Genomic DNA, 25,891 nt, shown 5'->3' on the forward strand with positions numbered 1-25,891 from the left:
TGCCGGGAAGAGGAGCGGGGGGGCGAGGGGGAGAGGGGGCCACAGCCAGGGGGTGGCGGGGCACGAGGCTGGGGGATGGGCAGAACATGGGGAGATTCGGGGACTGTGGGGGACATGGGGTGAGGGGGCGTGGGACAGGAGCGGGAGGGGACGGAGGGGGACATACTGGTACCGGAGTGGGGACAGGAGAACATCGGGGAACCCGGAGGGACATGGGGGACATTGGGGATTTTGGAGGGATATGGCAGGGTGAGGGAACACGGGGGGACATGAAGGACCAGGGGAACACAGGGGGCTGGGGGGGATTGGAGGGTGATATGGAGGGACATGGGGGGAGTATTGGGGTGTGAGACCGTGGTGCCACGAAGGGGACATGGGAATATAGGGGTGTGGGGACACAGCAGAGGGGAGAGAGGTGGTGATATGGTGGGGAGGACATGGTGGGGCTGAGAGGATGTGGGGGGATTGGGGACATGGAGAAGTGCGGGGGGGCATGGGGGTGTGGGGACATGGGGACAGGGGGACCCCAGTGGGGGACATGGGGACCCCAGTGTGAACCCCAGTAGGGACATGGGACCCCAACAGGGAACATGGGGACAGCAATGGGGACTCAGTGGGGACATGGAGACATTAAAAGGGATCCCCTTGAATGGGGACCCCAATGAGGACATGGCTGTGGGGACACCGGGGCATGGGGCCAGCAGCAGAGTGGCAGGGCGGGGGTGGCAGGCCCCGCAGTGTCCCCGTGTGTGTGACACACCTGTCCCCGTGCGCTGGCACGGTGCCAGCGGCCACATCCCGCCTGCGGGGCTATAAGAGGCCACGGGCTCGGCCCTGCCAGCACTGCCATGGCCCAGCCACTGTTCCCGTCCTCGGCCCTGTCCCCCGCCATGGCCCTGGCACTGCTGCTGCTCCTCGCCCTGCTCGGGACCACCCCAGGTAGGGCCCCTGCATCCCCACAGCCGGGGGCACCCCTAGAGCTGAGTGTCCCTGCAGGGCTGGGCACCCCCAGGGCAGGGCTGGGCACCCCCAGAGCTGGGCACCCCCTTAAGGACCCTGTGGTGAAGTGATGGGGACGCGGATGCCTGGATGCCCCTGGGCAGGGGGGGAAGGGGGCCCTTGGGTGAGGGTCCGGGCCCTTGGGACCCATCTTGGGGTCTCGGGCTAGGATGGGGTATTGGGGGGGTTGTCACTGGCGGGGGTCCCCCATGAGGGATGGGTGGGGGAGGGATGTGGTATCAGGGGGTGTAATGGGGGGGTTCCTTCCACCCAGGTCCCCCCATGATGGCAGGAGTGGAGTTTGGGGGCTGTGGGTGTTCTGAGGTGGGGGTCACAGTGCCAGGGGTCCCCCCGGGATGGGGTATTGGAGCGGGAGGGTGCGTTGAGGGTTCCCCCACACCCGGGTCCCCCCAAGAGGTCTGGTGTTGGAGTAGGGTGACTTGAGGGGGGTGTATTGGGGGGGGCCCGGATTGCCAGGTCCCCCTGGCCGGGTGCTGACAGTGGCCACAGGTTTGGGGGCGCCGGGGGGGGGCTGTGGGGTGCCCCCCTCCGCCTGGTGCCAGAACTGGGTGACGGCGCTGCGCTGTGGGGCCCTGGGGCGCTGCCCCCACCTCACCCAGGGACCTCCTGACGTGGTGAGAGACCCCCCCACGTCCCCAGCACCCCTCTGATGTCCCTCCACCCTTCCCTCTGTCCCTGTACCCCCTGTATGTCCCCAAAACTCCACAGGGGTCCCAATATTCCCACCATGGTCCCATGCCATGTCCACATGCATCCCCCATGTCCCCGTTCCCCTGTGTCCCAGTGTCCCACCTCCCAATATCCCTGTGCCACGACGTCCCCATGTCCTCATGCTCCCTGTGTCCCTGTCTTCCTCTGTTGTCGTTCCCCAATATCCCACATCCCTCTATCCCCATGTCCCACATCCCCGTGTCCCCATGTCTCACATCCCCGTGTCCCCGTGTCTCACATCCCCATGTCCCTGTGTCTCACCTCTCTGTGTCCCCACGTCTCACATGTCCCCGCTGTCCTCTCCTGCAGGATGTCTGTGCCATGTGCCAGCAGCTCGTGGGCTTCCTCCGCCACATCTCCAACCAATCGACCGAGGAGGTGCCTGTGGGGATGGGGTCAGGGGCCACTCTGGGTGTCACCGTGGGGGCCATGGGCACAGGTGCCACTGGGCGTCATGGTGGGTGCCAGCAAGTGCCACACAGGGAGGTGCCACTGTGGCTGATGAGGTGGTGGCGGCCGCTGAGGGTGCCGTGGTTACAGATGCCACCATGGTGACGTGTGCCACTGTGGGTGCTGGGCTGGGGGGAGAAGTGGTGGCCGATGCCAGCAGATGCCACGGTGGCAAGGCGACAGGATGGATGCCATCGTGTGTGCCATGGCCACAGGTGCCGTGCCACAGGTGCCACCCATGGGCACCAGCGGTGCAGCGGTGACAGGTGTGGCTGGGGTGCGGTGGTGGTGGTGAGGCCATCACTGTGGGTGTCACTGTGGGTGTCACTGTGGGTGTCACTGTGGGTGTCCTGGTGCAGGTGGTGCTAGATCAGGTGGTGAGGATTCTGTGCCTGCATCTGCCTTTTGTGGTGATCCCGTGCCGGGACCTGGTTCAGGCGCTTGTCCATCGCCTCCTCTACGGGTCCTCTACCTCATGAGTGGCAAGGCGGTCTGGGGACACTGTGGCCCCCAGGGACATGCGGGCTGCTGGGGGCTTGGGGACACTCCAGGGTGCCCGGGTGACCCTGTGCTGCCCCGCAGAAGCCCCAGCAGGTCTGTGCCACGGTGAACCTGTGCCACGGAGAGCCCGGGGCCGCCCCGGCCGTGCCCGTCCTTGAGGTGCCCGGCACTCACCTGCAGGTACCGGGACCCGGGGGCAGCGGGGGGAGGGTGGCGGTGGCCCCGCAGGCGATGGCCAGCGCGGTGCGGGGGGGCACAGCCACGCCGCAGCCCCAGCCCCGAGCTGCAGTGTCCCAGCCCCGGCTGCGGTGTCCCAGCCCCGAGCTGCAGTGTCCCAGCCCCGGTTGCAGCGTCCCAGCCCCGGTTGCGGTGTCCCAGCCCCGGCTGCAGTGTCCCAGCCCCGGCTGCAGCGTCCCAGCCCCGGTTGCGGTGTCCCCAGCCCCGGTTGCGGTGTCCCCAGGCCCGGTTGCGGTGTCCCAGCCCCGGTTGCGGTGTCCCCAGCCCCGGTTGCGGTGTCCCCAGCCCCGGTTGCGGTGTCCCCTCCCGCAGGGCTCCGGCGGGGCCGGGCTGTCCCCGGAGGCGCTGCCGGTGCCGCTGTGCTGGATGTGCCGCAAGCTCGTGGAGCGGGCGGAGGCCGCCGTCCCCGTGGGCTCGCTGGCCGCGGCGGTGGCCGGGCTGTGCCGGGCGCTGCCGCTGCCCGTGGCAGGAGCGTGCCAGTGCCTGGCCGAGCGCTACGCGGCCCTGCTGCTCGAGGGGCTGCTGGGCCGCCTGGGCCCCCGCCTGCTCTGCCGCCTGTTCCTCGCCTGTCGCAACGGGGACAACTGGGACAACTGGGACAACGCGGACGCGGGGACGCTGCCACCCCCCTGGGTGCTGGAGGCCGTCGTGGTGCGGCTGGCGGAGTGTGTCAGGGAGGAGGTGAGGGGGGACACGGAGAACACGAGGGGGACACGAAGAGGATGGCCGGGGGGGACAGGCCCCAGGAGGTGACAGGGCACCCCAGGGTTACACAGCACCGAGGGGACACATCCGGGAGTGTCACAGCCCCAAGGGGACAGATCCTGGGGTATCACAGTCCCACCAGCCCTGGGGACACGGCAAGGTCCCCAGTAAGTGCCACCCTCCCTCAAGAGGACAGTGCCAGAGTCCTCAAGGCACAGCCCTGTGGAGGGGGCTTTGGGGGTGCCCCCACCCTTGGGGGACCCCTGACCCTGTGTCCCCCCCACAGGATCCCAAGGGCGTCGGTGCCCCCGCGCTGTCCCTGCCCCCGGGCCCCTGTGCCCTGGGCCCCATCTTCTGGTGCTCCGGCCCAGAGGCCGCCCAGCGCTGCCAGGTGAGCAGGGACAGAGGGACAGGGGGACAGGGGGGACAGGGGGGACAGAGACAGAGGGCTGCCACCCCAACTGACCCCTGTGCCCCTCACAGGCCCTGCAGCACTGCCAGGAGCACGTCTGGCTGTAGGGGGACACCAGGACCCCCCCAGCACTGCCCAATAAACCTTGGATGCAGCTCTGCCTCAGTGTTTTGGGGTGTTTCGGAGTGTGATGGGGGCTGGGGGGTCACAGGAAGCAGCAGAAACCACAAACCCCAAGCAGAGAAAACGTGAAAAGAAGTTACAAAAATAATGGGTGGCATTTACTGGGACACGCACACCTCCGGGGGAACTGGGGGTGTCCCCAGGTGGGTCAGGGGTGCTCCCGGGGCTGTCTGGGTGTTCCCCTGGGGGCAAGGGAGGATGGAGGTGGGCTGTGGGTGTCCCTGGGAGTCTCTGGGTGTCCCTGGGGAGCTTGAGGTGCTCCCAAAGGGGGTCTCAGGGTACCCCTAGGGGGCTGGGGATGTCCCCAAGGGGGTCTCTGCGGGCCCCCGGTGGTCTCAGGCGCCCTGCTGGTTCGTCTCATCCTCCTCGCGTCGCTTCCAGATCTGCAGGAGAGCAGGAGGGGGTTGGGGGGACACAGGAGACATTCAGGGGGTGTCAGGGGACATTCTGGGGGTACCATCACCCCCTGTCCCTCCTCACCTGGATGTAGGCCTCGGACAGGGTGATCATCTGGGGCAGGATATCGGTCACCTGCAGGTCCTGCAGCTCGTACCACTTCCCTGTGCCCTGCCAGGACCCGGGAGGGGATGGGGTGACTCGGGGGGGTCCCTGTGGCCCCCCCCAAGCCCCCCGAGGAGGGGACACTCACGTGGTGCAGGACGTGGATGCGGTAGGAGCCCTCCGAGGGCTTCCCGTCGTGCACGATGTTGGCGATGAGGTCGTAGGTGGTGTGGGCGTGCGCGGCCTGCACCTCCTCCGACAGGTACTCCCGCAGGTCCACGTTCCTGGGGACCCCTCGCAGCCTCAGGGGGGGCACCGGCCACGGGGGACCCCCACAGCACACACAGACACCCCCAAAGTGCTTCCAAGTCCCTCTTGGACTGTTCCAATACCCCCCAGATGCCCATGACACCCCCTTAGATACCTACAGCCCCCCATATACCCACAAAACTGTCCCAGACGCCTTCAGCCCTTCCTAGATGCCTACAAACCCCACTCAGATATCCACAACCCCCCCAGACACCTACAATCTCCCTTTAGATGGTTTTAATCCACGCCACGTGTTTCCAACCCCCACCAGATGCCTTCAAACGCCTGCTAGATGCTTACAACCCTGCTCAGATACTCACAAAAGCCCCCTTAAACACTTTCAACCCCTCACAGATGCTTTCAACCTCCACTAGATGCCTACAAACCCTCCCAGGTACCCACAGATCCCCCCCAGAAGCCTTCAAGCCCCCCTAGACACCCACAACCACCCCTAGACACTGTCAAACGCCCCCAGATACCCCCAATCTCCTCTTAGGTGCTTATAACCCTCTCCACAAGCTCCCAGCCCCGCAAGCTCCTTGCCCATGGCTCACGTGATGGGGAAGTTGACGATGGTGGGGTTCTTCTCCACGAAGAAGTTGTTCTTGGTGAAGCGCTTGATGCAGAAGATGAGGTAGGGGGGCAGGCGCGTCAGCTGGAAGCGCTTCAGGAAGTTCTCCTTGTAGGTCTTGTACTCCTTCTCAGTGCTACCGTTGAACTTGGCCAGGATGCTGAACAGGGGCACCTGGGGGATGATGAGCTGCTCCTTCTCGTCCTTGTAGAGCGGCGCCGTGGGCAGGTCCAGGGTCAGGTACAGGAAGGTGGACTCCACCATGCGCTCCTGGTACTCGCTGTTCTGCAGCAGCTGCACCTTCTCCTCCGCCGGCTGCAGGGCACCCGCGGGGACAGCCCCGGTGGGCACATCAGCCCCGCTGGAGCCATCACCCCCAAGAACCCATCACCCACCCCGGACCCTGCCACCACTCATTTGACCTTGCCACCCCCACTGGACCCTAACCCCCCTTTGTTGTACCCAAAGGCACCCCCCCGCACACACCCCAACACCCCCCATCCCTCATCTGACCCCACCACACTCCTCATTTGATCCCACCCCCCCATGAGACACTGGACACTTCCAATCCCCTGGCCCAGGTGCTCCATTACACCCAACACCCCCCACCACTCCCAAACTGCCCCCAGCTGACCCCAGCACTCCCCCACCAGACCATGACACCGCTTTTTTAGACCCTGCCGTTCCCATTGTAGCCCAACTCCCCCCACTGGATCCTGCTGGACACCAACACCCCACACTGCACCCCAACATCCCTCACCCCCCGCCATATTCTGACAGCCCTCCCTGGACCCCAACACCCCCCCTCACTGCACCCCCCAGTCCCACCAGGTCAGGGTGTGGCAGCTTCTTGGTGAAGATGCGCATGGAGCCCTGGAACACATCGGTGACGATGGCTGTGGGGACAGGGGGGGCTCAGCGGGGGGACAGCGGCCCCCGAGGGCCCCCCCAGAACCTCCCCGCACTCACTCTTCTTCTTCCTCTTGGTGCCGCCCAGTGCCGCGTGCAGCGCGTTCAGGAACCAGGACAGGAACTCCACCCCATCCCCTGCAACAGCAGAGCTGGAGCTGAGCCTGGATCCTGCTCTGCCCCCCAGATCCAGAGCCCCCAGACCCAGTGCTGCCTCCCAAACCCAGCCCTGCACCCCGAATCCAGAGCCCCCACACCCAGTGCTGCCTCCCAAACCCAGCCCCCGTATCCAGCACTGCTCCCTGAATTTAGAGTCCTCCAGATCCAGCACTGCCCTCCACATCCAGAGCCCCAAATCCAGCACTGCCCCCCAAATCCAAAGGCCCCAAGCTCCAGCTCTGCCCCCCCCAAATCCAGCTCTGTCCCCCCAAATCCAGAGCCTCCAAGGTCCAGCTCTTGCCCTCACACCCAGCTCTGCCCCCCAGCCCCAGCTGCGTCCCCCCAAACCCCACCCTGCTTGGTGATCTGGAAGTTCTTCTTGCTGCAGAGCACCACAGCCTGGAGCATCTCGTGGGGTGACACGTGCGCCTTGAAATTCCGGGGATTCCAGAGCTTCCTCATGAGCTCCCCGAAGCGCTGCACCAGCAGGAACATGATGTCCCCGGGCGGGCGCTGGATGCGCCGGTAGTTCTCCTCCTCCAGGAAGTAATTCCGCAGGGGAGGCACATTGGACAGTGCCTGGGGACAGAGCAGGGGGGATTCAGCCCCGGGATGCCCAGAGGGGCGATCTGGGAGGGTTTTGGGGGAGTTATGCAAACCCTGCACCGCCTCGGGTGCAAAGCCCGCGGGAAATCTCAGAATAGCCTGGGGTGCAAAGGACCCAGAGGTGGGGCTGATCCCTGTCAGCCCCACAGCGGGGGCTCAGGGAGGGTTAGGGGGGGGCTTTCACCTTAAAAGGCCACCTGCAGCCCCCGGGTGTATAATGCCCGTAGAAGAGAAGGTGGGATACACTCTCAGAATCCCCAGAGTGGGATTTTAGGAGGATTTCAGAGAGGATTTAGCCCAAAATGAAGGCAGCACCCCCCAGGTGCATATGCTGTGGGAAAAGAGATGAGATTCATCCCTGAGACCCCCAGAGCATGATTTTGGGAGGGTTTCACCCCAGAATGAAGCCTGAACACTCTCACAGTGTACAGCTACAGGAAACAAGGTGGGATTCCTCCCTGTCAGGCCCACAGTGCAGTTTGGGGGCTTTCACCCCGAAAGGAAGCCTTTTGCCCTGGTGTCACCTGGAGCACAGCGTTGGCATAGTCGTTGGCCTTGATGTTGTTGAGCCCCACGATGCCAGGAAGATACGTGGTACCATCGTAGGCCCGGGACAGCTTGGCCTGTTTGTCCAGGTGGGCGATGTGCTGGGCCGTGAAGGTGGGCTTGAGCACGTACTGTGGGGGGAGACAGACCTCAGAGACTGGGGGACCCCAACCCAAAACCCTCAGAGCCAGGGGACCCCAACCCAAACCCCTCAGAGCCTGTGGGACCCCAACCCAAACCCCTCAGAGCTGGGGAGATCCCAACCTGACACCTCTGAGGCGGGGTACCCCAAACCAGACCCCCTCAGCACCGGGGGGATCCAAACCCAACTCCCCAGAACTGGGGACCCCACATGTGCCCCACAGAGCCAGGGTACGCCCGGAGCCACCCCGCACCGTGATGTCCTCGAGCGAGGAGTCGATGATCTCGTAGTTGTCAGGCAGGCAGTAGAACTTGAGCGTGTGCAGGTTGAGGAACACATGGTGGCTCAGCTGCACGCTGTGGATGTAGGCGTGGGACTTCAGCCCGCGGCCTGTGGGGACAGCGCCGTCAGGGGGACACAGGACACCAGGGACAGGCACAGAGCAGCCACGGAAACAGGAAAAGGGCACACAAAGGATCCCCTGCCCACATACGGGGGAGCTGTGCCCACCGGAAGGTCCCTGAGTTCACCCAGCAGCCACCCTGTCTGTCCTTGGCTGTCCCCATGGTGTCCCTTCCAAGCATCCTCTTTGTACCCCTTGACAGCACCCTGTCCCTGGCTGTTCCCTGTCACCTTCCCAGGCAGAATCCCTGTGCCTGGCTGTTCCCCGTGTCCCTCGGCATTACCGCTGTCCGTGGGTGTCCCCACAGCCCCTGGGGGACTCAGCAACATCCCAGACTCCTTGTGCCCCACTCTAGTCCCTGGGTGTCCCCCATGCCCCCCTCAGCAGCCCCCATGTGTTCCCCATGTCCCCATGCCCTGCAGCAGCCCGAGGGGGGGTCTTACCCTGGAAGTACTTCCCACAGACGAGGCAGGCGTAGACGTTGATGTGGGACAGGGAGATGGAGCAGAGCTTCTCAAAGTCGAAGTCCAGGACACTCCTGGGGGAAGGGTGGTGTCACAGGGCTGCGGGGGAGCTGGGGGGACCGCCAGGGACAGGGGGACCCCAAACACCCCCGTCACCCACTTGTTGATAGTGTCCAGGTAGGGGCAGTGCCGGCTGCGCTGGTCCTCGGGGTCAAAGCGCCCGTAGCGCACTGGGGGGCAGGAGAGTGTTAACAAAGGGAGCACAAGGACCCCAAAAGCACCGGGACGACACACCCTCCAGCCCTGCCTCCATTACAGCTCCCCGGGGCTAAGCCCCAGCTCCCCCCAGTGTCCCCAAACCCTGCCCAGAGCTGAGCTCAGGACACCCAGGATCAGTCCTGGTGCCTCCCGGTACACCCTGGTGTGACCCCTCCATCCCAGGATCCCCCTAGACCCCCATTCCCCATCCCTCCCCTCAGCGTGTCCCTCCTCACACACCCCGGAGTCTCACCCACCAGCTCACAAGACACCTCCGTTCCTGAGAGCACACAGCCCTGACCCGCCTTCCCCCGCGTCCTCCGGGACACCACAGTGACCGCCCGCCCCCGCCCCAGCGTCCCTTCACAGTCCCGGTTCCCGGTTCGCCCGACCTGACGGCTCCCCCACACCCGGTGTGTTCCCAAACCCGCTCGTGTCCCCCGGATCCCGCAGTGCTGCTCCCCCACACGCTGCTGCGCCCCCACACCGGCCCCAGTGCCCGCAGCCCATCCCGGTGCCCTGTCCCCCCTCATCCCCCCGGTCCCCCGTGTCCCCTCAGCCCGTGAGTCCCATCCGTTCCTCCCGGTCCCCACCGGCGGGCTCGGGCTCAGGGTCGGAGTCTCCATCCGGCTCCCGCTCCCGCTTCACGCGCACAGGCGCGCCGGGGGCGGCGGTGCCGGAGCCCCCCCAGACGCCGCTACCGGTGCCGGTGCCCGGTTCCCGCTTGACGCGCGCGAGATCCACCGGCAGCGCCTCCGCCGACTCCCGCCGCGCGCGCTCCCGCTCCGCGTCCCGCCGGCCCCGCGGCCGCTCGGCATCGGCGTCGCGGCGGCTGCGGGAGGAGCCCCGGGCGGAGGAGGCGGCGGAGGCGGCGGAGGCCCCGCGGGCGTCCCGGGGGTCGCGGTCCCGCCTCCCGCGGCTCGACATGGCGGCGGCGCGGGCGCTGTGCGCGTGCGCGCCCCGGGGGCGGTGTCAAACCGCCGGGATCGCTGCGCGCACGCGCAGACGGCGGGCGGGGAGCGGCGCTGCCGCGCCTGCGTGCTGCGGCGCCCCCTGCCGGCGTGCGCGTGCCGGGCCCGCGGGGCTCTTAAAGGCGCCGCGTCCCGGTACCGACCCCCGGCCCCGGTACCGGGATGGAGGCGGCGGCGGCGACAACGGCGGCTCCGGGCTGGCGCTGCCGGCCGGGGGGACGGCTGGACATGAGCCACGGCTTCGTGCGGCACATCCGCCGCAACCAGCTCGCCAGGTACCGGCACCGGCCCGGCATCGCCGGGGACCCTCGTCCCCGGGCCGGTTTGGCCCCGGTGCTCCCTCGTTCCCCCCCCCCCCACCCGTAACCCCGATACCCCGCCGGTAACCCGGCCCCTGGGGTGCCCAGGGACGCGTACGACCGCGCGGTGCGGCAGGCGCGGGGCCGAGCGCGGACGCGGCTGACCCCGGCCCCGGCGCGGCCCCGGCGGCCCGACCAGCAGGTGTACCGGCCCCACCGGGGCAGCGGTGAGCGGCTCCGAGAGGGCGGCGGCACCCGGGCGGCGCGCAGGGGCGACCTCGAGCAGTGGCTGCGGAGGGGGGAGGCGGGGGGCTCCTGAAGGACTGGGGGGGCATCGAGGGGTGGGGGGACCTGCGGGAACCCCCGGGAGACGGGTGGGGAAGGGGCGGGTGGGCGCCCGGCGGCGGGGGGACCTCCCGGGGGAGGAGGGACAAGGGGGGGACCGAGGGCGGGGATGGGGGGCACCCCTGGTGGGCTGGAGGGGAGGGGGCACCCGAGGCCGGGGGGCACGGGGGGACTCCAGGAGGGGATGGGGCACCCAAGGGGCGCTGGCCTGGGGCCCCGGCAGCCCCCCCTGAGGGTGCAGGTGCCGCAGGGGGTCCCGGCGGCGACGCCAGCGCGGGGCCCCCCCCCGAGGCCCGCGGGACCCCCCCGGACCCCGCCCGCGGGCCGCGGCTCTTCTGCCTCGAGTACGAGGGGGACGACGGGCAGGTCACGGCCGTCATCGTGCACCAGGTGCGGCCCCGGGACCGCCGGGGGTGGGGACGGAGCGGGGCGAGGCCGGGGACGCGGTGGGTGGGCGCTGCTGAGGGGCTGGGGGTGCGGCGGGGGGGTTCTGTGGGGCAGAGAGCGCTGCTGAGGAGCTGAGGTGTGGTGGGTGGGGGTTCTGTGGGGCAGAGAGCGCTGCTGAGGAGCTGAGGTGTGGTGGGTGGGGGTTCTGTGGGGCAGAGAGCGCTGCTGAGAGGCTGAGGTGTGGTGGGTGGGGGTTCTGTGGGGCAGAGAGCGCTGCTGAGAGGCTGAGGTGTGGTGGGTGGGGGTTATGTCAGGCAGAGAGCGCTGCCCTGGGTGTGGGGGAGCGGTGGGTTCCCGTTGGATGGGGGGGAGCCCATGGGGCAGGGGGTGCTGCCACGGCATGGGGGTGCCGTGGGGTGCTGTTGGTGGGGGTGCCATGGGATGGGATGTCGCTGTGGGGCCCCGTGGGTACCGTAGGGCTGGGGCTCCCTGAGGGGCTGTGTGGGGGTGCCGTGGGGCGGTGGGGGTGCCGTGGGTGGGTTCTGTGGGGCAGTGGGCCCAGCGGGTGACGTGGGTGCCGCAGGGGGACAGCGCCGAGGAGGTGACACGCCGGGTGTGCGCCCGGAGCCCGCTGGAGCCCCCCCTGCGCAGGGCCCTGTGCCAGCGTGTGCAGGACGAGCTCAGCAAGCGCCGGGGCACCGGGTAACGCTGCCGCACTCCCCCGGACACTGCCACCCCCATGGGACCGGTGCCACCCCGGGGACCGGTGCCACTTCCCCCCCGGTGTCAATAAAGGTGCTGCGAGGCTCTGGCGTCTGTCACTGCTTGGGGAAACTGAGGCATGGGGGGGAAACGATGTGGCCCCTTGGTCCCCAAGTGTCATGTTCCCACTTGTCCCCTTCAATGCCACCTGCCAGGGTGGCCCCATGCAGGTGACACTGGGTGCCAGGTCTCCCCAGTCCCTACCAGGTGTCACCATGTCCCTGGGGATCCCCAGTCCCCCTCCCTGGAGTCCCCGTCCCCTCCTCGGGTGCCATTGTGTCCCCAGGGTCCCCTCTGGGTTCCCCACCGTGGTGGAGGGGCCACAGCCCCTTCCTGCCCCCCAGCCCAGGTTGGTGGCACCTCTGGCCAAGGCCAGGTGTGCCCAGGGTGGGTCCCATGACTGTGTTATTGTAGGGTCTACCCCCAGCGGATTGTGGTGTTTATTTACTGTAGGGTCTCCCCAGAGAGGGTCCAGCATGTCTGTCATGGGGTCCTGTTGGTTGGTTTTCACAGGGTCTCTCCAAACAAAAGTTACGGTGTTTTATTTCTCACAGGGTTCCCCCAGAGGAGGTCCATGTTTGTTATTGTGGGGTCTTCCCAGGGATCATCCTGGGGGTTTGTTATTGTAGGGTCTCTCTGAAGTAGATCCTGATGTTTGTTGATCGTAGCATCTCCCTGGAGGCTCTGGCACATTTGTTATTGTAAGATCTTCCTGCATCCTGTGGGTTTGGGATTGTAGGATCTCCCCCACTGCTCTGTTATTGTAGGGTCTCCCCAAAGCATGTGCTGGTGCTTATTTATCGTAGGGTTTCCCAGGAATGGGTCCTGCTGGTTTGTTATTGTAGAGTCTCCCCAAAACAGATCCTGGTGTTTATTTATCGTGGGGTCTCCCTGAAGTAGATCCCACAGGCTTCTTGTTGTGGGGTCTTCCCCAATATATCCTGATGTTTATTTATTGTAGGGTCTCCTCAAGAATTCATCCTGCTGATTTGTTGTTGTGGGGTATTTCCAAATCAGATTCTGAAGCCTTAATTATTGTAGGGTCAGCCCAAAACAGATCCTGGTGTTTATTTATTATGGGGTCTTCCTGAAGTTCATCTTCCTGGTTTGTGACTGTAGGGCCTCCCCAAGGAGCTCCTGGTGCTTGTTGTAGTGTTTCCCTCGAGTGAGTCTTGCTGGTTTTTTTATTGTAGGGTCTCTTCAGAGCAGATTTTATTGAAGGGTTTATTTATGGTAGGGTTTCCCCAGAGCTCCCCAGGTTTGCTGTTGTTGAGTCTCCTTGAAGATCATCCCACTGGCTCATTGCTGTTATTGTAGGGTCTCCCCACGCAGCTCCTGGTGTTTATTTATTGTGGGGACCCCGTTGTTCTGTCATCAGAGGGTCCCAGCAGGGTCCCCGCAGTGCTGGGGGGGTGCTTGGTCTCCCCCCGTGCGGTGGGGACAGTGCTGGTGACAGTCCCGGGCGATGACCGTGCCAGGGCCAGCGCCAGTGCCAGACCCAGGATGAAGAGGAGGAGGAGGCCGAGGCCGAGGGCCACCAGGTGCCACCGCCGCTGGCGCCTGCGCTGGCGCCGCGTCACCGTCTGTGTGGTGCGGGTGAAGGCTTCACTCTGTGGGGACATGGGGAGGATAGGGGACAGTCCCCCAAGGGCTACACAGGGGTTGGGGGGACCTATAGGAACAGACAAACACCCCCCCAGCCCTCCTATGGCCCTGGAGTCCCTCCTCCCCAGGCTATATGTCCCCACAGTGTCCCGCAGCCCCTTTGTGTCCCCACAATGCCCCCCAGGACTATAGGTCGCCCCAGAGCTCTGTGTCCCAATAGTTTGTCCCTCCTGGGGCCCTCTAAGTTCCCCAGGAGGAAGCAGCAGGGCTCGATGTCCCTAGAGCAAGTCCACCCCTGGGATTTATGTCCCCATGGTGTCCCCCAGGGCTCTGTATGTATCTTGTAGGGCTGTATATCCCTATACTGTCCCCCCCAGGCCCTATGTTCCTGTAACGGTCCTCCCTGGGGCTTGATGCCTCTACAGTGTCCCCTGGGCTCTGTGTGTCCCCGGATTTACATGTCCCTATAAAGCCCCCTCCCTCCCCCGGTCCCTGTGTCCCCGTGGTCCCACCGCTTGTCGCAGGTCCTGGGCACGGCTCTGCAGCTGCTCCAGGTGCCCCTCCCGCTCCAGCGCCCGCACCACGTTCTGTCGCATCAGCTCCGCCACCTCCTCGGCCTCGCGCTGGCACCGCGCCAGCCCCGCCTGGGGACACGGGGGACAATGTGGGGACACCGTGGGGACACGGGGGAGATGCTGCGGGAACACTGGGGATATGGGAACTGCAGCGAAGGGGGACCAGGGGGACACAGGGACAGACATGGGGATATCGGGACCGTGGGGACATGGAGATGCCACGGGGACAGGCAGGGACACCGGGGACATGGGCACCATGAGGAAGGGGGACTGGGGGAACATGGGGACACAAGAACCACGGGGACTGTGTGGATGGGCCATGTGGGGACCAGGGGACACGAAGATCATGGGGACGATGGAGACACGGGGACCATGGGGAAAATACCACCCTAGGAACACACCCTGACCATGGGGACAAGGGCACCGCAGGGATACTGGAGCTGCGGGAGGGGGCACACGGGGACCACGGGGACAGGAAACCGTGGGGACGTGGGCACGGGGTCACCTGAGGACGGGGACCGGGGGGGACACGAGCACTGCGGCGTCAGGGGACACCGGGGCACGGCGAGGGACACGAGCGACTCGCGGGGCCGGGACACGCAGGGACACGGAAAGTCCCGCGCGGGCCACCTCCCGCCACCCCCGGGGCCCGCGTCCCTCCCTTCGGCAGGGAGAGCCCGGGGGGCGGACCGGGACCGGCACCGGGGCATCCCGAGCCCGGCGGGTCCCGTGTCTCCGATCCCGGTCCCGACCTCGGCTCTGCCCCCTCGGAAAGCGAAAGCGAAAGCGGTGGCAGCGGCGGCCCGGGACTCACCATGGTCCCGGTACCGCGGGTCGGTGTCGGTCCCGTACCGGTGCGCCCGTTCCTGTACCCGTCCCGTCTCGGGCCCCAGCGGCCGCCCCCGACGGGAGGGACCGGGACCGCCCCACCCCCGAGGGGCCGCAGTCCCCGGACACCGCGGCCCGCACCCCCCGGGACGGGGCTCCCCAGGACCCCCCACTCAGCCGGGTCCCCCGGGCCCGCCATGTCCCCAGGACCCTCGGAGAGCCCCGTGTCCCTACAGCCCCCCGGGCCCCCGTGTCCCCAGGACCCCCCGACGTGTGTGCTTTGGGGGCTGCCCTGTCCCCCAGAAAAGGGGCCCCACAGCTCCGCACATGTCGGTGTCCCCAGGTCCCTGCAGATATGGGCCTTCACCAGGACCCCCATGTCCGGGTCTCGGAGGAGCCCCCACGTCCCTGTCCCCGCCTGTCCCCTCCCCCTTCTCCCCCCCTTCCACCCAGCCTCCGAGGGTGGCAGTGCCACCACAGTGTCCTTTGTCCCTCGGTGCCTGGCACCGCCCCCCGTGCCCTGGCACAGCACCCACCCCCCCACGCACCCCCTCATGCCTGTGTCCCCACACGTGTCCCCCCCATGACCCCACGTGAGTGTTCCCACACATCCCCACATCCCTGGGGCCGGTCCCCCCGTGTCCCCATGCATATTCCCGTGCCCCTACATCTGTCCCCTTGGTGTCCTCCCACGTCCCTGTGTCCCCCCATGCCCATCTCACCATGTCCATCTGTGTCCCTCCCCATGTCCCCATGTCCCCCCACCACACACACACACACAAGTCCCACTGGTTCTTTCCCCCATCTGTATTTGGGCCCTGGGGTGGCCATGTCTCCGTGGGGACACTGGCTCTAGGTGGGGATGGTGCCAGTGGCCAGGAGGATGATGAGGACGAGGACAATGACGCCCACGAGGCCGAGGATGACGAGCAGCTTCACATTCTTCCACCAGTAGCGCCGGGCCATCTTCTGGGATGTTGTGCGGAAGTGCTCCGACTGGGGGGACAGAGACATGGGGACACCCCTGACACCCTGGGGACCCCAACTGCCACCCCAGGGACGCCCCTGACACCCTGGGGATCCCAGCTGCCACCCCAGGGATGCCCCTAACACACTGGGGATCCCAACTTCCACCCCAGGGACGCCCCTGACACCCTGGGGATCCCAACTGCCACCCCAGGGACATCCCTGACACCCTGGGGACCCTCTGCTGCCACTCTGGGGACACCAACTGAAACCCTGGGGACCCCCACGGACATCCTAGTGACAGCTCCTGCCACCCAAGTGTCCCTTGCCAACCCGCTGGGCACCCTGCAGTCCCCTTAGGGACCCCGGTCTCCCCTGGGGATCCCTGGGGATCCTGTGTTCGCCCTGGGGTTCCAGCACCCACCCTGGGGACCCAGTGCCACCTCAGGAGCCCTGCACCACCTCAGAGACACCGTGCCACCTCAGGGGCCTTGAGTCACCTCAGGGAGCTTTGTACCCACCCTTGGGACCCCATGCCCCTCCTCACGCCCCCTGTGCCCCCCTCACAGTGGCCTCCAGGTCCTGGCTCTTGCTGTGCAGCTGCTCCAGGTTCTCCCCCCGCGCCAGGATCCGCTCCACGTTCTGGGTCATGATGGTGGTGACCCCCTGCACCTCCCGCTGCAGCGCCCGCACGCGCCCGTCGCCCGCCGCGGCATCTGTCGCGACATCCGCCGGGACCCCCCCCGGGACCCTCGCCTGCAACACAGGGCAGGGGTCAGGGGGGCACCTCCAGCACCCCACATGTGTCCTGGACACTCCCACAACATCGCATGAACACCCCACACCACCCTACAGACACCCCATGCATACCCTGGGGCACCCCCAGCACTCCCAAGATACCCTGGACACCCTACAAACACCCCAAGCACCCCAACGGTACCTGCCAATCCCTGCATGGGCACCCCAGCATCCCATGGGTACCCCATATACACCCCCTGAGCACTCCCCATACGCTCCCCATACACACCTTACACGTACCCCAAAAGTGCCCCCGCAGTACCTACAAGGCACCCCAAGGTCCACACCAAGCACCTGCCAAGCACCCTGTGTGTACTCTGGGCACCTCTCCACGCACCCTATGGCACCCCCAGGACATCCCGTATGTATCTCAGACACCCCATATGCTCTCTAGATACCCCATATACACTCTGAAGTACCCCATAAGCACCCTGAGTCCCTCACAGGCACCCCATGCCCACCCCAAGCATCTGCTGAGCACCCCACAGGCATTCTGGGCGCTTCCTCGAGCCCCTACAGGCATCCCACACACCCCAACACCTCCAGCACCCCGTAGGCACCCTCTGAGCACTCCACACGCCCCCCAGGCATGGATATCCCCAAGCACCCTGCAGGCACAGCATGGACCCCCCAGCACGCTGTGTGCACCCCTTGGCACCCCATACGTACCCCAGATCCCCATATGAACCCCAGAAACCCCAAAGAGACCCCCTAAGCACCTTATGGGCACCCCAGGCACCCCCAGCACCTTCTGTGAACCCACCTGGCACCGCATATGCACCATGGGCACCCCATATGAACCTAAAAGCACCCCACAGGTGCCCCACGTCCACCCCAAGCACCCCACAGGCGCTTCCCCAGGCATCCTGTGGGTCCCCCGGACACCCCCCACATCCCACAGGCACCCTCTCGGCACCCAGCCCCCCCATACGCACCCCAGAGGAACCCCATAAGCACCTTATGGGCACCCCACGGCAGCCTGGGCACTTCCTCCAGCGCTCTGCGGGCACCCCAAACCCCCCCACGTGCCCCAAAGAGACCCCCCAAGCCCCGTACGGGCACCGCTCAGCCCCTACGGACACCCCCTTGGCACCCCACGGACACCCAGGAACACCCCGGCTCCTTCCCCGCGCTCCCCACGGGCCGCCCCGGAGCCCCCACAGGGACCCCCCGTGCCCCCCCCCCGTGCCCCCCGTGCCCCTGTCCCACCATGGCCCGTCCGGCCCCGCTCGGCTCCGCTCCCGCGGCGGCCCCGGACCCGCCCCGCCTGCCCGGGGCTTCCGGGAGCGGCGGCACCGGCGGCCGGGGGCGGGCCGGGGGCGGGCCGGGGGAGCGGCGGGGTAGGGCCGGGGGGTGCCGGGGCTGGGGCGAGCGGCGGGGCCGGGGCCGGGGTCAGGGTGGGGTCGGGGGTCACGGCGGGCCGGGGGTCGCGGGCCCGGGGGGGCGGGGCCGGGGGGGCCGGGCCGGGGCGGGGGAGGCCGGGCCGGGGCGGGGGTCGCGAGGCGGGGGCGGAGTCTGAGGGGAGGGGCGGGGTTTGACTGGGTGTGTCCCCGGAGGCCCCGCCCCCCACGCCGCTGATTGGCTGCCGCGGCCGTCACGTGCTGCGCTGGCGGCGGGGCGAGGTCGGGGCGATGGCGGCGGCGGCGGCGGGTGCGGAGCGGGGCGGGGCGGGGGGTGCCGGACCCCCGGTGACCCCCGTGACCCCCATGACCCCTGACCTGTGACCCCCGGCAGGCCCGGCGCGGCGGAGGCGGCCGGAGCGGGGAGAGGCGGCGGGGCGGCCCCCGAACCCCACCGGGCCCCCCAAGTCCCCCGGTACCGGCCCCGGGCTGGCGCAGCGGCTGCTGGGGTTCGAGCTGCGGGACCTGACGCGATGGCACCGCTTCGTCCGGCTGCTGCACCGGCCGCAGGACCCCGCTGCGCTCGGAGCCTTCCGCGCAGCCTTCGGTCCGCGGGGAAGGGGCACCGCGGGGTTCCGGGGGAACCGGGGCTGGGTGGGACCGGCGGGGCCGGAGGTGCTTCGGGGGCACAGAGAGACCGGGGGCTGGAGGGATCAAGGGGCTCTGAGGGGCACACAGACCGCAGGGCTCGGGGGCACCGGAACAGGGAGACCGGGCACCGGGGGGACACCGGGGGGACACCGGGGGGACAGGGTGAGCAAGAGCTGGGGGGGGCCCGAGGGGGCTGGGAGGGCTCTGGGGGGCTCCGAGGGCACGGGATGGGAGGGTCCGGGGAGGGTACGGCGGGGGACAGGGAGATCGTGGGCTGGGGGGCCAGAGGGGCCTCGGGAGGGGAAACGGGGAACAGGGGAGGGGGGCTGGCGGGGTCGGAGTGGCTGCGGGGGCCGGGGGGCTCTGGAGGGATGGGGGAGCTCCGGGAGGGCTCCGTGGGGACTCTGGGGGAACAGGGAGGCTGGGCCTGGGGGGGCTCGGGGAATCCAGGGGCCCGGGGGGCACCGGGACTTTGGGAGGGCTCAGGGGCTTGAGTGGAGGGACTGAGGTCCGGGAGGTCCCCCCCACCCGGGGGGGGCCGGTGGCGTCCAGCCGTGACACGTCAGCACCGGAACAAAGGTTGGGCAGCGGCCTGGGTGGGTGGAGGGGGTCAGTGCCCGCCCGGACGCCTGGGGCCTCCTGCGGCCAGATGGGGGGACACGGTCACTGACCGACGGCTGCCTGGGTCCCCCCGGCCTGGTGGGATCACTGACCCCCCTTCATCCCCCCAGGGCTGCTGATGGCCTTGGATGTGCCGCAGGAGCGGGGCCTGGGGCACCTGGACCAGCGGTACCTGGATGGGCTGGACGTGTGTCGCTTCCCACTGCTGCCCTTCCTGCAGCCCCTGCCCCTGGACTGGATGTACCTGCTCTACACCATCATGTTCCTGGGTACGGACTGGGACAGGCCCGGGAGGAGCGGGATGGGCAGGGGACAGCACTGGGGCAGGAACGGGGCTGGCATACGGGCAGGAATCACGGGGGGGACTGGCACTGGGGTGGGAAGGGGCACTGGGATGGACACTGGGACTGGGAGGGAGCTGAGGGAGGCTGGGGACAGGCACCAGGAGGGGCTGGGGGGTACACCGGGGGTCCTGTGCCCGCAGGAGCGTTGGGCATCATGCTGGGGTGCTGCTACCGGCTGAGCTGCATCGCGTTCCTGTGCCCGTACTGGTACCTGCTGCTGCTGGATAAAACCTCCTGGAACAACCACTCCTACCTCTACGGGCTGCTGGGCTTCCAGCTGGCACTGCTGGGCGCTGACCGCTACGGGTGGGCACCTGGAGGGCTGCAGGGACCCCCAGAGCACAGGGAGCCTGTGGGGACACGGGGGACATGGGGGGCACTGGGGATCCCAGGGCTCTGCAAGGCAGCAGGGTGGTGACGTGGGGCTGGGGTTCCCATGGGGCAGCAGAGGTTTTGGGGTCCCTTGTGGCACCAGGGTCCCAGTGGGGTGGCTCAGACCCCTAGGTCCCCATGGCACTTGGTCCTCAGGGGGTGGCACAGGTCCTCGGGACCCCCATGACATTGGGTTCCTGTGGGGTGGCACAAGTCCTGGGATCCCCTGTGGCCCCGTTGTCTCTAGGAGGTGGCACAGGCCCTGGGGACCCCTGTGGCACTGGGTCACCTGTGGATGGCACAGGTTCTGAGGTCCCTTGTGGCACGGGGGCCCCCTGGGATGGCACAGGCCATCATGTCCCCAGCAGGTGGCACGGGTCCCGGGGTCCCCATGGTGCTGTGTCCCCAGGGGATATCCCTTTGGCACTGAGTGCCCACCCGGTGGGACAGGTCCCGGTGTCACCCCTGGCACTGTTGCCAGTGTGTCCCCTGGGGCAGTGACAGGTGTCCCCAGGGCTCTGGCAATGGGGTGACAGTGGCCTTGTCCCCCTGTGCCCGGGGTGCCCCGTGCTCCTGCAGGTCTGTGGATGGGCTCTTCCGTCCCCAGAAGAGGAACGCCCACGTCCCGCTGTGGAACTACGCCCTGCTGCGTGCCCAGGTGGGTGTCCCTGCCTGGGACCCCCGGGGCCCCCCGGCACCCCTGGGACTCCCTGACCGTGTCCCCCCAGGTGTTCATCGTGTACTTCATCGCGGGGCTGAAGAAGCTGGATGCCGACTGGGTCGGGGGCTTCTCCATGGGGACCCTCGCCCGGCACTGGCTCTTTGCACCCTTCAGGTCAGGGGAGGGGAAGGGGTGAGAGTGAGGAGGGGGACAGGGGTGGGCTGAGGATGAGGAGGGTGAGAGGTGGTTTGGGGTGAGGATGAGGAGGGTGAGGGGAGTTGATGGGGGTGTAGTGGAATTGTGGGGTCCAAGGTGAGGATGAGGAGGAGGTAATGGGGATGGGGTGACAGGAATGGGGCAGAGGAGGGTGAGGGGGGATGATAGGGATGAGGATGAAGGCGAGGGTGGGACAGGATGGGATTGGGATGAGATGGGATGGGATGGGATGGGATGGGATGGGATGGGATGGGATGGGATGAGGAGGGTTATGGGGTTGGAGTGAGGATGAGGGTAAGGAGGTTCGATGGGGAGGGGGAAGGAGGATGGGGAGGGGAGGGGGGCTGATGGGCTGGGGTTAGGACAGGGATGGGATGGGATGAGGACGGGTTCAGGGGGATGGGTTTGGGTTGAGGATGAGGAATGTGACGGACAGGAGGAGGAAGGGGGGGAGGTGATGGGTGGGGCTGAGGAGGGGCAGGGTGAGGCCGATGCCGAGGAAGGCTCCGTGGCCAGGCTGGTGCTGTCCGAGGAGCTGACCAGCCGGCTGGTGGTGCACGGTGGGGGACTGGTGCTCGACCTCTCTGCCGGTTTCCTGCTCTTCTTCGACGCCACGCGGCCCCTCGCCCTCGTCTTCGTCACCTACTTCCATTGCATGAACTCCCAGCTCTTCAGCATTGGTGAGGGGGGACATGGCACCCCCAGACAGCCCCAGGGCACCCCCAGAGCACCCCCAGCCTGGGCAGGGGCACCCCCTGAAGCAGCCTGAGCCTGGGTGGGGGCACCCAGCCACTCTATGACTCGCCTTAAGCACCCCCAACCTGGGCATGGGACCCCTGGGCACCCCCAAAACACCCTGAGCCAGGGCAGGGGCACCCCTCCAACCCCTTTTAAATCACCCTTATCCATAGTAGGGGCACCCAGATACTCCCTGTAAATCACCCTCATTCAGGACAACCCCAAACAGCCTCATTCTGGGCAGGGGCACCCCTTAGCCCTCCCCTAAATCACCCCCAGACTGGGATGGGCACCTGGGCACCCCCCAAACACACCCTGAGCCAGGGCAGGGGCACCTGGGGACCCCCAAACACCCCCAACCAGAGCAAGTTCCCCTTCCATGGCCCCCAAATCCCCCCCCCAGTCCCCAACAGGGCTACCCAGACACCCCAAAACACCCTGGCCCTGTGCAGGGACCCCCCCGATCCCAGACAGGGGCACCCCCCACCCCTGGGTGCAGTGGGGGTCCCTAAGTGTCCCCCCCCAGGCATGTTCTCCTACACCATGCTGGCCACCAACGGGCTCTTCTGCCGGCCCGAGTGGCCACGGGGGCTCCTGGCCCGCTGCCCCCCCTGGCTGCGGGGGTGGCTCCCCAGCACGGAGCCTCCCCAGCCCAGCCCTGACTGCCACTACAAGGCCCGGGGGGCGCGAGGGGGCCTTCGGCCTCGCCAGCACTTGGCTGCAGCCTTCACCATCCTCTACGTGCTGGAGCAGCTCTTCCTGCCCTACTCCCACTTCATCACCCAGGTGGGCGCGGGGGGACTGGGGAGACGGTTTGGGGACATGGGGGTGGTCTGAGAAGAGTAAGAAAGAGTTTGGGGACACGGGGAGGGGGTTGGGGGATGTGGAGGGCATTTGGGAGCATGTAGGGAACATTTTGTGGTGTTGTGGGGGGGCACTTAGGGTGGTAAAAGGGGGCTGGTGGTAGGTATGGGGGTCCCTGTCCCCTCCTTGTCCCCTGGGGTGGGGACACCCCTGTGCTCTGTGACCCCCCCATGTCCCCCCAGGGCTACAACAACTGGACCAACGGGCTCTACGGCTACTCCTGGGACATGATGGTCCATTCCCGTTTCCACCAGCACGTCAAGATCACCTACAGGGATGGGCTCACCGGGGAGGTGGGCTACCTGAAACCAGGGGTGAGTGAGCCCTGGCGGCACCTGAGACTGGGGTGAGCCAGGCCCTGGGGTGGGGAGGGATGGGGGACTCTGATCCGTCTAAATAAACTCAGTGTTTTGAGCCGACACCCCCCCGGGCCTCAGTTTCCCCAGTCCCTCATTTTCTCGCCGTGCCTGGTGACCCCCCCAATTTCTCCCAAGTTCAGGGATTTCCCCCATGAGCCCCCCACTGTGCCTCAGTTTCCATCATCCCTCATTTTCCCCCTGTGCCTCCATTTCTGCCCATGTTTCCCCATCACCTCTCATCCATGGGACACCCCCTGGCCTTCGTTTTCCCCTATTCCTCGTTTCCCCGCCGTCCCCCATTGTGGTCCCCGTCCCTCATTCCCCCGTGCCTCAGTTTCCCCCCGGTCCCCGCAGGCGTTCACGCAGAGCCGGCGCTGGCGGGACCACGCGGACATGCTCAAGCAGTACTCGGCCTGCCTGAGCCAGCTGCTGCCGCGCTACAACGTCACCGAGCCCCAGATCTACTTCGACGTTTGGGTGTCCATCAACGAGCGCTTCCAGCAGAGGTGGGGGACAGGACAGGGGCCGTGGGGGGCCTGCGGGTGGGTCTGGGCTGGGGCACGCGAGCCCTGGGGCACCTCGTGCTGTGGGTGCTGTCGCTGCAGGCAGAGGCCTTTGGGGTACCCGGGATCTTGTGGGGGCCACATGGGATTCTGGAGGGATACCCGGGGTTTTGGGTGACATGGGGACGCAGGGCTTGGCTGCACAGGGTGGGGGACCCGCGGGTGGAGCTGGTGTGGGAGCTGTGGGCCCACAGCTGTGGGTGCTGCTGCTGGTGGAGCTGCTGCTTCCAGCCGAGGTTGGGGAGGACACAGGGACAGGTGATTTATCTGCACAGGTGGACCTGTTGTGGTCCCTGTGGACCCCACGCCGTGGGTCCTATAGTCCCACAGGATTTGGGGGTGCTGAGGGGTGTTGACACCTCATTCCCCCAGACTTGTGGACCCCCGGGTGGACCTGGTCCGTGCTCCATGGTCCCCATGGACCCCCACGCCGTGGCTGCTCCCGCTGCTCGTGGATCTCTCTCCGTGGCGTCAGCAGCTGCAGGAGATGGAGGCGCAGCTGGATGGACACACGGACACCGTGTTCATTGCAGACTTCCCCGGTGCGGCCCTAGGGGCCCTGGGGGTCAGGGCGTCCTGGGGGTGGGGTACAGGGCACTTGTGGGGCCAGGGGTTACAGAGCATGGAGGGCGGTCAGCAGTGGGTACAGGGAACGAAGGGTCCCAGGGGTTCAGGGGTTGGGTACAGGGCGTGGGGGAATCCTGGGGTTGAGGGGGGTTGTGGGTACAGGGCACAGGAGTGTCCGGGGGCTCAGGGTGGGGGCACAGGGCCGGGGGCTTCGGGGTGGGGGTACAGACCCAGCTCTGTTCCAGGCCTGTACCTGGAGAACTTCGTGAGCGAGGACCTGGGGAACACGAGCCTGCGGGTCCTGCGGGGGAAGGTGCTGGTGGAGCTGGTGGAGCAGCAGCAGAACCACTCGCTGCAGGAGGGTGAGGGGATGCAGGTGAGGCTCGGGGGGACCCTGGGGGGCCTGGGGGTGCCTGGGGATGCTGATACCGTGTCCCCCCCCCAGCTGCCAGCGGGGCAGTACCACAAGGTGCACACGGTGTCCCCGGAGCCCTCGTGCTACATGTACCTGTACGTCAACACCACGGCGCTGCAGCTGGAGCGGAACCTGACGCAGCTGCGGGAGCTGCGGGAGCGTGTGCGCAACGGCACCGGTGAGGACCCCCAAATACCCAGCACCTCATCCCTGGGGACCCCAGAATCCCCAACACCTCACACCTGGGAATCTCAAAATCCTTGACACTTTGCTTTCTGGGACCCCAAAATCCCCAGCATCTTACGCCATGGGGGGAGGTCCCAGGAAGACCCCCAATCCCTGTCACTGGGGTGGAGGAATGACAGGGTCCCCCCCAATTCCTGGCACCTCACGTCTTTCTGAGTAGTGGGAAGACAACCCCTCAAAAATCCGTCAGTTTTCGCCCTAGGGTCACAGGGACCCCAAAATCCCCATCACCTCATCCCCTGGGCAGCAGAGGGGACATGGGGACCCCAAAATCCCCATCACCTCAGCCCCTGGGCAGCACTGGGCTGAGGGGATCATGGAGGACCCCAATCCCTGTGTGGGGAGATCAGGGCATCATCCCCAATTCCCATCACCAGACTGGGGGCATCACAGGGACCCCAAAATCCCCATCACCTCCCGCCTCCACCCCAGAACAGTCCCCGTTGCCCCCCGAGCTGCGGCCCATCCTGGGGGAGCCCCCGCCCGCGGGGGTCCCACTGGACCCGGTGGTGTCTCTGTTCCTGCGGCGGGAGCGGCGGCAGCAGCGGCGGGAGCACGAGTCCAGCCTGGCCCAGCGCCTCCGGCGCTTCCTCCGCAGGAAGTTCGTCCTCTTCCGCCGCAGGTCAGTCCCAAAGCCCCCTTGTCCCCCTGTCCCCGCCCCCGTTGCCCCCCGTGCCCCCCGGTGCCCACCGCTGTCCCCGCAGTGCCCTGATGACGCTGATCGCGCTGCGGAACCTGGCGCTGGGCCGCCCGTCCCCGGAGCGCCTGGCGCAGGAGGTGGCCTTCGCCAGCTGGAACGGGGAGGAGGAGGAGGCTCGGCCCGAGACCGATGGGGGGGGCCAGAGGGGCCCCGAGCTCTGAACACTCTAAATAAACGCTATTTTTTAAGCCAGAAATCCTCCCGTGCCTCAGTTTCCCCCCGTGCTCCGGATTCTCACGGTAACTGGCTCCCCCTGCCCTGGGCGTTCCCCACCCCGTGTACCCATTTCCCTCCATCCCCCAGCTCCCCAGCCACATTCCCCAACCCTTCCCAGTTCACCCATCCCAGTCTCCCCTGCACCCCAGTTCCCCCCGTGCCCATTTCCCCAAACCCCAGTGTCCCCCATCCCTGCTGCCCTGATACTCGTTCCAGCTGTGTCCAGTTCCCCCGTCCATTTCTCCTGTGCTTCAGTCACTCCCCCCCAGCTCCCCCCATGCCCCTTTCTCCCATCCCAGGACCCTGTGCCTCAGTTTCCCCTGTACCTGGTCCCCCCCTACACTTTCTCCCTATCTAATCCTCCATATCCCACTTTCCCCTGTACCCCAATTTCT

At 67.0% G+C, this 25,891-nt stretch overlaps 5 protein-coding genes across 5 annotated transcripts; 2 read left to right on the plus strand and 3 right to left on the minus strand.

Moving 5' to 3' along the window:
* Positions 1-4,295: 4,295 nt before the first annotated feature.
* On the minus strand, positions 4,296-10,018 carry USP39 (ubiquitin specific peptidase 39). Its single transcript, XM_082298240.1, has 12 exons — positions 9,681-10,018; positions 8,990-9,059; positions 8,809-8,903; positions 8,216-8,352; positions 7,799-7,951; positions 7,022-7,247; positions 6,570-6,647; positions 6,429-6,496; positions 5,584-5,915; positions 4,869-5,004; positions 4,700-4,786; positions 4,296-4,602 (listed from the first exon to the last, which is right to left on the minus strand). The coding sequence occupies exons 1-12, from the start codon at positions 10,012-10,014 to the stop codon at positions 4,555-4,557; spliced, it is 1,764 nt and encodes a 587-aa protein (XP_082154366.1). The 5' UTR covers positions 10,015-10,018; the 3' UTR covers positions 4,296-4,554.
* A 137-nt stretch (positions 10,019-10,155) lies between these two features.
* Positions 10,156-11,889, plus strand: LOC309582925 (UPF0561 protein C2orf68). Its single transcript, XM_082298354.1, has 4 exons — positions 10,156-10,333; positions 10,466-10,584; positions 10,953-11,092; positions 11,673-11,889. The coding sequence occupies exons 1-4, from the start codon at positions 10,221-10,223 to the stop codon at positions 11,793-11,795; spliced, it is 495 nt and encodes a 164-aa protein (XP_082154480.1). The 5' UTR covers positions 10,156-10,220; the 3' UTR covers positions 11,796-11,889.
* Positions 11,890-12,364: 475 nt separating this feature from the next.
* On the minus strand, positions 12,365-14,949 carry LOC309582940 (uncharacterized protein). The gene is made up of 3 exons (XM_082298378.1): positions 14,846-14,949; positions 13,969-14,100; positions 12,365-13,461 (listed from the first exon to the last, which is right to left on the minus strand). The coding sequence occupies exons 1-3, from the start codon at positions 14,846-14,848 to the stop codon at positions 13,198-13,200; spliced, it is 399 nt and encodes a 132-aa protein (XP_082154504.1). The 5' UTR covers positions 14,849-14,949; the 3' UTR covers positions 12,365-13,197.
* A 716-nt stretch (positions 14,950-15,665) lies between these two features.
* VAMP8 (vesicle associated membrane protein 8) lies at positions 15,666-17,918 on the minus strand. Its single transcript, XM_082298307.1, has 3 exons — positions 17,833-17,918; positions 16,393-16,581; positions 15,666-15,855 (listed from the first exon to the last, which is right to left on the minus strand). Exons 1-3 carry the CDS (start codon positions 17,833-17,835, stop codon positions 15,712-15,714), a joined length of 336 nt encoding a protein of 111 aa, XP_082154433.1. The 5' UTR covers positions 17,836-17,918; the 3' UTR covers positions 15,666-15,711.
* Positions 17,919-18,244: 326 nt separating this feature from the next.
* On the plus strand, positions 18,245-25,441 carry GGCX (gamma-glutamyl carboxylase; the record flags this gene model as incomplete). The annotated part of the gene is made up of 15 exons (XM_082298303.1): positions 18,245-18,273; positions 18,358-18,570; positions 19,346-19,504; positions 19,720-19,885; positions 20,531-20,609; positions 20,680-20,786; positions 21,345-21,508; positions 22,093-22,352; positions 22,613-22,744; positions 23,144-23,295; positions 23,725-23,894; positions 24,165-24,295; positions 24,365-24,512; positions 25,013-25,202; positions 25,285-25,441. The coding sequence occupies exons 1-15, from the start codon at positions 18,255-18,257 to the stop codon at positions 25,439-25,441; spliced, it is 2,247 nt and encodes a 748-aa protein (XP_082154429.1). The 5' UTR covers positions 18,245-18,254.
* Positions 25,442-25,891: the final 450 nt, after the last annotated feature.

This window comes from Coloeus monedula (genome assembly GCF_965178545.1).
Source record: "Coloeus monedula genome assembly, chromosome: 28".
NCBI classification, from domain to species: Eukaryota; Metazoa; Chordata; class Aves; order Passeriformes; family Corvidae; genus Coloeus; species Coloeus monedula.

Excerpts from the sequence above, each read along its gene's own strand:
- USP39 (XM_082298240.1), bottom strand. The coding sequence starts at position 10,014 with ATGTCGAGCCGCGGGAGGCGGGACCGCGACCCCCGGGACGCCCGCGGG. Across the intron at positions 7,952-8,215 it reads CCTCGCTCGAGGACATCACG|TACGTGCTCAAGCCCACCTT; the intron begins GTGCGGGGTGGC and ends CTCCCCCCACAG. Across the intron at positions 5,005-5,583 it reads ATCGTCAACTTCCCCATCAC|GAACGTGGACCTGCGGGAGT; the intron begins GTGAGCCATGGG and ends AGGGGTCCCCAG.
- LOC309582925 (XM_082298354.1), top strand. The coding sequence starts at position 10,221 with ATGGAGGCGGCGGCGGCGACAACGGCGGCTCCGGGCTGGCGCTGCCGG. Across the intron at positions 10,334-10,465 it reads CGCCGCAACCAGCTCGCCAG|GGACGCGTACGACCGCGCGG; the intron begins GTACCGGCACCG and ends TGGGGTGCCCAG. Across the intron at positions 11,093-11,672 it reads CGGCCGTCATCGTGCACCAG|GGGGACAGCGCCGAGGAGGT; the intron begins GTGCGGCCCCGG and ends TGGGTGCCGCAG.
- LOC309582940 (XM_082298378.1), bottom strand. Across the intron at positions 13,462-13,968 it reads CCCAGGACCTGCGACAAGCG|AGTGAAGCCTTCACCCGCAC; the intron begins GTGGGACCACGG and ends ATGTCCCCACAG.
- VAMP8 (XM_082298307.1), bottom strand. Across the intron at positions 15,856-16,392 it reads GCCAGGACCTGGAGGCCACT|TCGGAGCACTTCCGCACAAC; the intron begins GTGAGGGGGGCA and ends CTGTCCCCCCAG.